Source organism: Loxodonta africana, chromosome 1 (assembly GCF_030014295.1).
Source record: "Loxodonta africana isolate mLoxAfr1 chromosome 1, mLoxAfr1.hap2, whole genome shotgun sequence".
NCBI classification, from domain to species: domain Eukaryota; kingdom Metazoa; phylum Chordata; class Mammalia; order Proboscidea; family Elephantidae; genus Loxodonta; species Loxodonta africana.
The window spans coordinates 122,594,729-122,608,813 of NC_087342.1; the positions used below are offsets into that span (position 1 = coordinate 122,594,729).

Consider the following 14,085-nt stretch of genomic DNA (forward strand, 5'->3'; position numbering starts at 1 on the left):
TAAAATCCTCACAAATTCTGTATTCACCTGTGCTGACTAATGAGTCAATTAAAGAACACATTCTTCCAAAGATTTTATGTTTTATCTCAGTTTTGCTAAATCACACATACTCTATTCTTTTCCCTCCAAGAATCCAAAGCAGCCTTTCTTCTGATTTTGACTGCAACAAACTCAGGCCATTTGAAAATAATATTCCCATTGTTTGGAAATGCTGCAGGAGTTTTATGCTCATATGGTTTTCTTTATTTCATTTTTTAAAATATTTTCTCGATTTCCTTCCGCTAATCCAAATCTTACTTTTCAAAGTCTAATTAAAGAGCCATCTTTTGAAAAAGACAATTCTAGACAATTCTTATAGAAAATGAATTTTCTCTCATTTTTAATTCCTAAGTACTTGATTACTCTCTAGTTGTTGCACTTGCGATACGTTTATTCAAATACATACATAGCTTGCAAAAGTCTCCTTATGAAATTATCAATAGCAAATGCTCAAATATATAAAAAACATATATTCAAATATTTTCACTGTGAGATTAGTATGCTACTTGACATACATAATCACTCACTAAAAGTGTTCATTTAAATGAACTGTTAATCCTACCTTCTGCTGGCATAGTTGGACCAGTAATCTAAAGATAGGGATTTAACACTATTAAATTCTCACAGTATTTATCAATTTATATTACAAATTTTTATTAAATAATTCTTCCATACAGTTTTCTGGAATAATTGTGGTAATTTCATTCATTCACTAATGCATTCATTTATTTTTCATTAATTTATTACATAAATCTTAATTGAGAACCTCTAGTGTGCCAGACATTATACTATTATCGGGGATATGATTTTGACCAAAATAGATATTTTATAATTATTATACCATAATTATTATGACTAATTCCATGGCCGGCCTTCCTTGTTCCTTCTGGTTTAACCCTGAAGTACCTGAGAAACACACAAATATTTTGCCTGTAAATATGATGCATACAACACTGTAGATCATATTTGCTTTGAGGGACGAGGCTCTTATTTTGTGTCCCCGTAGTGTAAGTACATGTTAGGTCTGACATTCATGTATTCAACAATCATTAACTTATGAAAAATCCAACGCTAGGTAATGTGAAGGACATAAAAGTTACCAGAAAAGAATTCTGAATAACCGTTAAAGGTGATAAGAGATGTGTAATCAAATTATTCTAACATTAAGGCAAGAGAAAAAGTAAAGATATGGTGCTACTGGTATTCAGGGGCAAAACAGGTTAATCCCAAATAAAGGGTTAAGGAAAGCCTTTTTGGAGGAGGTGGCTCTTGAGATTGATTAGAAAGGATAGGAAGAGTTTAACTCTGAAAAATCGAATAGGTAAGAAAGGGGAAAATGAGGAAGCAGAAGTGCATGTTTTTACATATAAACTACACTTCATGGCAACAAGACAATTTTTTCCCCCAAATTCTTCTATATTGCCATTAGGGAGCTGAATATAGCCTACATAAGTACATCAAGGAATTATCTTATGTATGTTAAAAAAAAAATTTTTTTTGTTTTTTTTTCTATGTTATCTTAATTGTATTTCATGTTGTTAAGTGCCGTTTAGTCTGTTCCAACTCGTAGCAACCCTATATACAACAGAACAAAACATTGCCTGGTCCTGTGCCATCCTTACAATCATTGGTATGTTTGAGCCCATTGTTGTAGTCACTGTGTCAATCCGTTTTGCTGAGGGTCTTCCTCTTTTTTGCTGACCCTCTACTTCACCAAGCATGATGTCCTTCTCCAGGGACTGATCCCCCATGATAACATGTCTAAAGTATGTGAGATAAAGTCTCACTATCCTCACTTCTAAGGAGAATTCTGGCTGTACTTCTTTTGGCAGTCCATGGTATATTCAATATTCTTTGCCAATAACATAATTCAAAAGTATCAATTCTTCGGTCTTCCTTATTCATTGTCTAGCTTTCGTATGCATCTGGGGTAACTGAAAACATCATGGCTTGGGACAGGTACACTTTAGTCCTTAAAGTGACATTTTTGCTTTTGCAGCAGATTTACCCAATGCAATGCATTTTTTAATTTATGTTTGTGTTTATAGTGTGTGGTGATTGTGTTTTCTACCAAAGGGTTTGTGAAACAAGTTATAAATCATTATTATCATTATTTTTTGTGCACTAACGTTCAGTGATGAGGTAGGAATTTGATTGAATATATTAGCACATGTTATAAATATGTAGCCAAATTGTTACGGTACTCTGTTCAGTGTCTATGATGTGATGCAAAACTTTTCCCTCATTATCCTAAATAATTGTGTTAACTGTGCTCCAATATGCAATTGAGACAATTAAGATATTACCCAAAGTAGAAGCTCTTGGCTAATGATGGCTTTGCTACTTAACCTACTACTAAGCAATTACCCAAAGCTGAAGATGGCTATTTCCGTAATAATAACAGCAGTTGTGCTTAGTTTAAAAGCTATCAGTTCACATTTATCTTTTTCCTAACTGTCCACAGTATTCTCTCTAAACAGAATTTTCCTTCAGCCCTTTTACCATCCAGTCCCTCAGGTCATGGAAAATCTACACTTAATGCAGTACAGGTAGATGTTCTCTACTCCATAAAGGAGCTTAAAGTTGTTTCTTTCTTTGCCATCTCCTCAACCCCCAAATCTTACTTAATAATGTATCTAAATCTCTTTGGGTGCTAATAAAGTTGGGAAATGAATTATCAATGTTATAACGATTTTGCAGCAATTAGCTCTATTGGTTTCCTTAAGTCACATAAAGGAGAGAATTCTTTAACTATCAAGTGGGTCCCTTTTACTTTCCTATTATATGTGTAACTTTTTTCATTAAAAATCTTAAAAAAATTGATTTTTTCTAAAATTTTGTGTTTATAGCAATTTTACTCATTATTGCCAAAAAATAGAAACAACCCAAATGTTCTTCAACTGTTGAATGAAGAAACAAACGGTAGTACATTCATACAATGAAATACTGCAGAATGATAAAAAGGGAACAAAATAGTGATACACACTACTACATGAATGAATACCAAATGCATTATGCTAAGTGAAAGAAGCCAGATTCAAGAGGCTGCATGTTGTATTGATTCTATTCATATGACATTCTAGAAGAGGCAAAACTATAGTGACAAAGACCAGATCACTATTTTCTAAGGCCTGAGGGTGGAGGAGGAGCTGATTACAAAGGGCCATAAGGAAATATTTTGGGGTGATGAAAATGTTCTATCTCTTGATTTTGGTCGTGGTTTTATGGTGGTATGCATTTGCTAAGCTCATACAACTGTACACTAATTTTACTGATAATGCATCAAGAAATTGACTTTAAAAAGGTAAAAAAAAAAGCATTTATATCACAAATTTTGTGTCAATCTAAAAAGATATACGCAACAATTTCAAGAACCATTAAGAAAGGAAAGGAATTCCTTAAAATATTTTAAGAACTTGCCTCTTTTCAGAGTACCAATAGGATTTCCTAATTTTTTTGTTTTACAAATGAAAATTATGTTGGGGGGGAAAGTCAAAATGAACAAGTGCCTTGTTTTCACTGTTGTCTGAATTACTCCAAAAACCAGAAACCATTGCTTTTGAGTCCATTCTAATTCATAATGCTATAGTACAGAGTAGAACTTCCCCATAGGGTTTCCAAGGCTGTAATATTTATGGAAGCAGACTAGCACATCTTTCTCCCATGAGCGGCTGGTGGGTTCGAACTGCCTTTCAGCTGGCAGCCACCATTGCACCACCAGGGCTCCATGTCTGAATTACTAAATCATCAAAAGTAACAGGAGTAGTTATTTAAATACAAGCTTGTTTAATGGGTTGCTTAGTTATATAAAAAAAAAAAAAAATTTTTTTTTTTTAGTTATATGGCTCATTACAATCATCCAGCCTGAAAATAATACACTACTATTTCATTGTTAACCACTGCAAGATTATCTTTTACCTCTCACAGTTTAGTTAGCAACTTGATAATTCAGAAAGATAACAGAGAAAAGAAACACTGCTAGAAACTCTCACATAAGGTAACTGATATCCGGATTCAAGGAACAAAGTATCAGGATTAGACAAAATCCTGGGAAGGATGCTTTAGACAGAAAATGTCTTACCTTTGTGTTTGGGTCGCATAGCTGTTATTATAAGCCTCATAGGTCTGGTCGTCATATTCACCCCCATAGCCATCATCATATCCCTAAGGCGGAAAATGATAGAAAGACTTATTAGCAATCAATCTGATAACCTTTGATCTGTTTTTGGTTAACAGGATTTTATACAATGGAACATTGGTTTAGTTTTTTATTTGGTTAAATTATTATGCATTGCATTTTACTAGATTAATAATTCCCACATAAACATGAGTAACATTTTATGAATCAGGTATTAATGTTTGTTAACTAAACTCAGCATATCACTGAAATAGCAATACTTGCTCTGGGATTTATTTCAAATTTTGATAGATACTAATGAAGACCATTTAAGAAAATATATTTTTCTTCTGGAAATATTATGAGTAGAAAAGAACAATTATGATGACCTAATAATAGTGTTAACATATTTATCTTATAACCTCATTGGGAATTTTTTTCTTCCAATAAAAATCAACATTAAGATTGAAACTATGAAATTCAGGGTCCCAAAACTGTGGTTAATTTTTAGGAAAGAAGATGTAGTAATTACTGCAAAAAAACAAAAATGAAAATAAAGGAAGAAATATATGACTTAAATAGCTTTTATTTTGTTGTGCATTCTGTGATTTTTAGATCTGTTAAATAATATAATGTTGTGTTGTGGTTTTGATTACTTGACTAAATAGTCTAACAAAACTAATGAAGATTTGCCAATGCAGAATGTGGAAGCAGGCTAGCAATTATACACTCCATCTACCAATCGCTCTAAGAGTGCTTTCCAATTTTCCTAGATTCATACTTCGTACATTCCATGTTCCGATTATTAATTGATGTTTGCAGCTGTTTCTTCTCATTTTGAGTTGTGTCACATCAGCAAATGAAGGTACCAAAAACTTTACTCCATCCATGTCATTAAGGTCGACTCTACTTTGAGGAGGCAGCTCTTCCCCAGTCATCTTTTGAGTGCCTTCCAACCTGGGGGGCTCATCTTCCCGCACTATATCAGACAATGTTCTCCTGCTATTCATAAGGTTTTCCCTGGCTAATGCTTTTCATAAGTAGACTGCTGGGTCCTTCTTCCTAGTCTGTAAGCTCAGCTGAAACCTGTCCTCCATGGGTGAACCTGCTGGTATCTGAATACTGGTGGCATAGCTTCCAGCATCAGAGCAACACACAAGCCCCCACAGTACGACAAACTGACAGACACGTGAGGTATGAATCTAGGAAAATTGGAAATCGTAAAAAATGAAATGGAACACATAAACATCAATATCCTAGGCATTAGTGAGCTGAAATGGGCTGGTATTGGCCTTTTTGAATCAGACAATCATATAGTCTACTATGCTGGGAATGACAACTCCAAAAGGAATGCTGTTGCATTCATTGTCAAAAAGAACGTTTCAAAATCTATCCTGAAGTACACCGCTGTCAGTGATAGGATAATATCCATACGCACACAAGGAAGACCAGTTAATACGACTATTATTCAAATTTACACACCAACCACTAGGGCCAAAGATGAAGAAATAGAAGATTTTTATCAGCTGCCGCAATCTGAAATTGATCAAACATGCAATCAAGATGCATTGATAATTATTGGCGATTGGAATGTGAAAGTTGGAAACAAGAAGGATCAGTAGTTGGAAAATATGGCCTTGGTGATAGAAACAATGCCAGAGATCGAATGACAGAATTTTGCAAGACCAACAACTTCTTCATTTCAAATACCTTCTTTCACCAACATAAATGGCGACTATACACATGGACCTTGCCAGATGGAATACACAGAAATCAAATTGACTATATCTGTGGAAAGAGACAACTGAAAAGCTCAATATCATCAGTCAGAACAAGGCCAGGGGCCGACTGTGGAACAGACCATCAATTGCTCATATGCAAGTTCAAGCTGAAACTGAAGAAAATCAGAGCAAGTCCACAAGAGCCAAAATATGACCTTGAGTATATCCCACCTGAATTCAGAGACCATCTCAAGAATAGATTTGATGCATTGAACACTAATGACCGAAGACCAGACGAGTTGTGGAATGACATCAAGGACATCATACATGAAGATAGCAAGAGGTCACTGAAAAGAAGGAAAGAAAGAAAAGACCAAGGTGGATGTCAGAGGAGACTCTGAAACTTGCTCTTGAGCATGAAGCAGCTAAAGCAAAAGGAAGAATTGATGAAGTAAAAGAACTGAATAGAAGATTTCAAAGGGCGTCTTGAGAAGACAAAATAAAGTATTATAATGACATGTGCAAAGAGTTGGAGATGGAAAACCAAAAGGGAAGAACACGCTCGGCTTTTCTCAAGCTGAAAGAACTGAAGAAAAAATTCAAGCCTCGAGTTGCAATAGTGAAGGATTCCATGGGGAAAATAGTAAATGATGCAGGAAGCATCAAAAGAAGATGGAAGGAATACACAGAGTCATTATACCAAAAAGAATTAGTCGATATTCAACCATTTCAAGAGGTGGCATATGATCAGGAACCAATGGTACTGAAGGAAGAAGTCCAATCTGCTCTGAAGGCAGTGGCAAAAAACAAGGCTCCAGGAATTGATGGAATATCAATTGAGATGTTTCAACAAACAGATGCAGCGCTGGAGGTGCTCACTAGTCTATGCCAGGAAATATGGAAAACAGCTTCCTGGCCAACTGATTGGAAGAGATCCATATTTATGCCTATTCCCAAGAAAGGTGATCCAACCGAATGTGGAAATTATAGAACAATATCATTAATATCACAGGCAAACAAAATTCTGCTGAAGATCATTCAAAAACGGCTGCAGCAGTATATTGATGGGGAAATGCCAGAAATTCAGGCTGGTTTCAGGAGAGGATGTGGAAACAGGGATATCATTCCTGATGTCAGATGGATCCTGGCTGAAAGCAGAGAACACCAGAAGGATGTTTACCTGTGTTTTATTGATTATGCAAAGGCATTTGACTGCATGGACCATAACAAACTATGGATAACACTGTGAAGAATGGGAATTCCAGAACACTTAATTGTGCTCACGAGGAACCTTTATATAGATCAAGAGGCAGTTGTTCAGACAGAACAAGGGGATACTGATTGGTTTAAATTCAGGAAAGGTGTGCGTCAAGGTTGTATTCTTTCACCATACCTATTTAATCTGTATGCTGAACAAATAATAAGAGAAGTTGGACTATATGAAGAAGAACTGGGCATCAGGATTGGAGGAAGACTCATTAACAACCTGCGTTATGCAGATGATACAACCTTGCTTGCTGAAAGTGAAGAGAACTTGAAGCACTTATTAACGAAGATCAAAGACCACAACCTTCAGTATGGATTGCACCTCAACATAAAGAAAACAAAAATCCTCACTGCTGCACCAATGAGCAACATCATGATAAATGGAGAAAAGATTGAAGTTGTCAAGGATTTCCTTTTACTTGGATCCACAATCAACAGCCACGGAAGCAGCAGTCAAGAAATCAAAAGATGCATTGCATTGGGCAAATCTGCTGCAAAGGACCTCTTTAAAGTGTTGAAGAGCAAAGATGTCACCCTGAAGACCAAGGTGTGCCTGACCCAAGCCATGGTATTTTCAATCCCATCATATGCATGCGAAAGCTGGACATGAATAAGGAAGACCGAAGAAGAGTTGATGCCTTTGAATTGTGGTGTTGGCGAAGAATACTGAATATACCATGGACTGCCAAAAGAAAGAACAAATCTGTCTTGGACGAAGCACAACCAGAATGCTCCTTAGAGGCAAGGATGGCGAGACTGCGTCTTACATACTTTGGACATGTTGTCAGGAGGGATGAGTCCCTGGAAAAGGACATCATGCTTGGCAGAGTACAGGGTCAGTGGAAAAGAGGAAGACCCTCAACAAGGTGGACTGACACCGTGGCTGCAACAATGAGCTCAAGCATAACAACAGTTGTAAGGATGGCGCAGGACCGGGCAGTGTTTTGTTCTGTTGTGCATAGGGCCGCTATGAGTTGGAACCAACTCGACGGCACCTAACAACAACAACAACAACGAGTGATTTAGCTTTATTGCCCTTTGTGGCCATTGACTTCTCACTAAATCTTTGCCATCCATCTTGATTACTCCTTACTTCTGAACAAACCTTTAGCTTTTCTGTTTCTGGACCTTTGCTGGTACCTCTCGTTCTTTGAAATGCACTTACCCTCCTACCCCAACAATCTACAACTTCATTTCAGTCTGGAGGCTTATAAATCTCTCTTTATCTTGTTCAGAAATTTAAGCAGAAAATGTCTAGGTGTGAAAGTTTGTACATTGTCTTGCCTAAGACTTCTGAGCCCATTTAATTTAAAGAATAAAATTTTTCATAAACTCAAGGAAGTTCTTTCTATTATTTCTTTATTATTTTCTTTTCCATCTACTATTTGACCTGACACATAATTCTATTATTTATATATTATGTTTTCTGAGTCTGACTTCCATGTCTTCTATTGTTTCATTAATTTCCATTCCATCATATATTTGCTCTGCAGTATACAACAGTTTTCCCATTTGATCTTTGAATGCCCTAATTTGGTTTTAGCAGTGATTTCTATGCAGTATAAACATTTTTAAATATGCCTACTCCTAACTTACTGACTATCTCATTTCACATTCACTGCAGTAGTAAAAAATCTACTACCTGACTATTTGGTGCATTAACAACATACATTTGGCATTAACAAATGCCAAGGTGCAAGGCAAGAGTAAGGCTGGCTGTGATGGTTAAAGTCATGGGTCAACTTAGGTGGGCCATGATTCTCTGCAATCTGGCAATTATGTAACAATGTAATTTGGCAGTTATGTAATGATGTAGTCAACCTCCATTTTATGATCTGTTGTAGTCATCCTCCATTTTCCCATAATGCTGATTTTTCACATAACGGCCTGGTCTTTGGAACTTAACTATGTGGATAAGCGAAGAGTGGGTGTATCTTAGAGCTGATTTTAATACTTAGAAAAGTATTACATGCTGATTGTATAAAAATAGTACTAAATGGTTTATGTCCTCAAAACAATATCATGTTTTCTTGTCTTTCTCCAACCTCCAGTTCTTTTCTAGCCTTTTCAACTAATACTTACAGTATCTTTGTATTTTTAAGTAATATAGTTAAATTAATATTGCTTGATTTGTGAATTGTAGTCATTACCTATTGACTAGATATTAGGGTTGTTAAGGATTTACTTCTATTATAAACTGTTTCCCATACTTCTCCTTACATCTGCCTTCCTAATACAATTTCATCATAATTTTTTGTTAGTTATATGTTTACATTATTAATAATACATAATACATTCCTGTTGGTCCAACTAGATTAATACAATTCGATTTTTATTCTCATACAACCTTTTCGTTCTCCTAAAGTTAAGAATTGCTAATTCACTTTATGATTTTCTTGGTTTTTTATATATAGGACTATTTGCCTCCAGTTGTTGCCCATAATTATGTTAAGCTAGCCGTAATATTTCCAAGGATTCTAAAATGTCAGATAATCTATCACTTCCTTTTGTGATACATGGAGACCTCTCTCCTGCAAGACGATATCATTGTACTCCAGTCTAGATGGATGGGTTTCTAGGTCTGATGGCAGAGTGGTTTTCCTGAGATGTCCCTCATCACTCTCTGTGTTGCTTGCCTTTCGCCAAATTCTATCTTTTCTTGTTGTTGTTATCATTCCCATTTCTTGTTGACACATCTCTTTCAATTGTCTCATATTAAGGAGTGTATCAGAGATAAATGTTTTGATTCGCTATTTAGTTCCCCACCCTCCAGCTTTTTTATTTTATTTTTTGGGCTTAAAATTTCAATTATACAGAAAAATTGAAATAATAGTACAATGAACAGTCATCTATCTTTCACCTAGACTTCCCAATTGGTGACATTTTGTTCCATTCACATAATCCCTCTTTATATATATTTTTTCTAAACCATTTTCAAGTCAGTTGCAGAAATTGTGACATTTCCTCCATAAATACTTCAGCTTGCATCTTCTGAGCATAAGAACATTCCCCTACATAAATACAATACTGTTATTATTCCTAAAAAAAACTAAACTAAAAATAATTATTTAATAAAAGTCCATATACCCAAGTTCTGCAATTGTCCTAAACATATCCTTTATAACTATTAAAAAAAGAAAACCAAACAAGATTCATGAATTGCATTTGGTCATTTTATCTGATTAAGTCTTTTTAAAACTAGCATTGTACTCCAGGTTTTTATTGCTTTCCAGAATATTGACTTTTTTGAAGAATCCTGACCAGCTGTTTTATAAGCTGTCCCACATACTTAATTTGTCTTGTTATTTTCATAATTACATTAAGATTCATATGTTTGAAAGAATACTGCAATATGCGATATTGTGTTGAAAGTTTACATGTTTAGAATTTTTTTCCTTCTACACCTCCACTTGATTGATTGGTTGACTATAGAAGTTTAGGTTGAAAAGATTCCAATAAGAATTTTAAGAGTTTTGATCCATCCAGTGCTTTCTACCATCGCATGTTGGTGTTGAGAATCCCTGTTATTTGTATGTGACCTAGTTTTGTTTTGTGACATTTTGTAATTTTCCTTATTAAGAGCTTTTACAGCTTTTTCTCTCTGGCGTTCTGAAATTTTGCAATACTGTATGTACCTATGTGTGTGTGTGTACATGTGTGCATATGCATACCTGTTTTTTTCCATGTATTGTACCGAGTGCTCAATGAGTTCTTTCAATCTGTAAGCTTATGTTCTTCAATTCTTATAAATGGCTCTCCATTTTTCTTCTCTCTTTTTAGGATTCTTCGTAGTGAGATATTGGTCTTCTGGATTGGTGCAACAATTTCTCCTTTTTTTCCTATGTGAATATATCTTATTCTTTTTTATTCTTCTTAACATGAGAATTGTATAAGTTCATGTAACTATTCTATGAAATATTTAATTTCAGTTATACACTTAGAATGTCTAAGCATGTAGAGTATTGATTTTTTTACTATTTTCTGTCTTTTTAGAACTCATGCTCCTGAAAAGCAACGACTTTATCATATTTAATCACTTTTTTGTTGTTGTTGCTACCTTGTGGTTCTTTGCATAGTACAATTTGTACTGGATTGTTAAATTAGCACAAAGGAGATTGTATTCTCATCCAGTGGTAATATGGACTGATTCAAATCAATCACCATTAAAGGAGAAATATTTGAAAAGATGAGTAGGAACTATTACCTCTATATGAAGAACACTTTACCATTTAGTCTACGGATGGTCACTACATTTTGCTTTCTCTTTTATGCTCTTACTTTTATGAAATCTCACGCACAAATCCACAGAATAGATAAAAATCTTCCTGACAACCCAAAGTTTCATAATGCATATAGCACAATGGTCCCCAATAGTTGTACTCACAGTAAGATAGAAAGTAAATATAGATAAATGTAGACAATGTTTTCTAATGCTCGCTATAAATATTTTTGTGGTTTTCTTAGGATAAGTACAAATACAAATTGCACTGGTGATGTTGTAAAGAGAAATCACTAAAATAAGCATGTTCCCTGAAAAGCCAGGGGGTCTCTGCAAGAAACTCAATATAATTCAACTAAGAAATTAAAAAACGAAAGATAAAAAATTCTATGAATGATTTTATTCACCTTCTTTTGCTCCATTGTTTCTGCTCTTTCTTTGAAGAAATCACTATTCTAACACCAGAGATTGCTCAATATCTTTGTATATTTCTACTAAAACATTAAGACTCTTTAGGTGCTACTTAGGTTAATAGGGTCTCAAAGTAAAATTTGCTTAAGTATAGGGGTTATATTTGATATCCCAACAGAGGAAAACCTCCTTCTACAATTAATAGTTTTAATTTTATTTCCTTCTAGATGAAGGCAGATGATTTGGTATCCACCCCCCCCCCCCAAAACAAAATTCCCAAGGAGAAAGAATGCATTCCTTTCTAGAACAGGATCATGAACAATATCTCTTCCATCTAGGATTTTTTCATATTTGCGAAGTTATAAATTCTTGTTTTATGTTCTTTGAGTCAAATAAAAGCAAGTCCACATAGGATCCTTGTGAAGCACAACTTTGCTATTTTCTGGATCTTGACCAAATCCTCTACATTTTGGAGGAGCCTAACTAGAGGCACTTGGGTTCTGCTTTTTTGTTAGACAATAGCCCACCTTTGACGTAGATTCAGGCTTGCAGCTCAGTAAATGTTTTCCTCTATGGTCAAACCTCTGAGGGAGGAGAATGTCACTCTGGAGGGCCTTGACACAAACAGTTACCAGGAACTCTTTGTGTAAGATGCTCTCAGAAAACGTTTAGCCACAAGCAAGTTATTTTAACAATTGGTTCCTAGAACATCTGCCTTGCAAGTGTCTTGTGACCCTCTTTTGAGATCCCCCGCTAGTACATACTTCTGTAATCATGTATAGTAACCATGTATCTCCTACATACTACTTTTATCCAATCACTTAGACCTCCCCCCACCCCAGTTTCAAGCTGTCCCGCCTCTAACTTCCCTTTTTTTCCCTCCAAAACAAACAAACAAACAAACAAATCCAGTGCCCTGGAGTCGATTCCGACTCATAGCGACCCTATAGGACAGAGTAAAACTGCCCCATAGATTTTCCAAGGAGCACCTGGCAGATCTGAACTGGCGTCCCTTTGGTTAGCAGCTGTAGAACTTAACCACTATGCCTCCAGGGTTTCCTTTTTTCCCCTCCACCAATGAGAATATAGTATGATTAGCTCCTGGTTCTGTCCTTTAAGTACGCTCATGTTCTAGCCACTCCTTGGATTTGCTGGTTTCACTTTATGGGATCTGCGTTTCCCCCGTTTGAATGGTATTTTGCTGCCAATAAACCTCATCTTTTAATTTTACTAAGGTCTGGAGTTCTTACTCTATGACAATATTTTACTTAAGGTACAGTATAATGTGAAGCCTAACATGAAGGTCTGGACAATTTCTTTGTAGTTTCCTATAATTATAGATCATTTTGTACATAGGAGTATTGGATAAAACTGCATACAGAATATATTACTCTAGTATAGTTGTACAAGTCAGCCCTTTACAAATCTACCTTGGAAAATGTATTTCTTTTCCCTAAAATACCTACTAATTTCTCAATTTAATTAGGCCATTTTAACTTAAAATATTTCTGCTTGAACTATGATTTCTGTGTCAATTTTGCTTAAAACAATAGCAATTAATTCATCAGACTTTATACTGATCACTGAATTACCTATTATCCAGAAATTAAAGCTGAAGAAAGAATAAGACAATTCCTGTCTTTGAGAAGTTCTAAGCCAGTGGTGTTCTGGTAAGTGTTTAACAATTGCTGCTCCAAAACAAATTTTGTATGCTGATGTGTATGTGTGTATGTGCGTACACACACAGAAGTTTATTATAAATTTTTCTAACCAAAAGTATTTATAGCATACAATTTGCAAATAATAAAATTTATAGCTTACAATTTACAAATAAAATATGGAATTTATTATAAATCTTATATCCTTATAACCTCAGTGTGACTTGCTATTTCTTACAAAATCCTCTACTATTTTTTTTTTTTCTTTCACCACAATGGAAACCCTGGTGAATAGTGGTTAACAGTCCAGCTGCTAAGCAAAAAGTCAGCAGTTTGAACCTACCAGGTGCTCCTTGGAAACCCTATGGGGCAGTTCTACTCTGTCCTACAGGGTTGCTATGAGTTGGAATTGACTTGACGGCAATGGGCTTTTTTGTTTGTTTTTTATCGCCACAATAATATCACAGCAAATCACATCATAGATACTCAATTCTTAACTGACTCTACAAAAACAGTGCCCATGTTACTGATTGTGACCCCAATGCTCTGCAACGTTTTCTCCTTTTCAAAATGGGCGACTGAGAGCTTGACATAACTAAAGCCATGATGAACCTATAAGTTTTTTTCTGCCTGCCTTCTCCATTCTGCATACTT

The 14,085-nt window shown here is 35.3% G+C and overlaps 1 protein-coding gene across 1 annotated transcript in view; it reads right to left on the bottom strand.

Annotated features, from left to right (window-relative positions):
- Window positions 1–14,085, bottom strand: part of KHDRBS2 (KH RNA binding domain containing, signal transduction associated 2) — a 638,752-nt gene that overhangs the window by 59,491 nt on the left and 565,176 nt on the right. Inside the window, exon 7 of the mRNA XM_003404411.3 lies at window positions 4,121–4,203. Coding sequence (XP_003404459.1) covers window positions 4,121–4,203 — 83 coding nt within the window. The remainder of the gene's footprint in view (window positions 1–4,120; window positions 4,204–14,085) is intronic.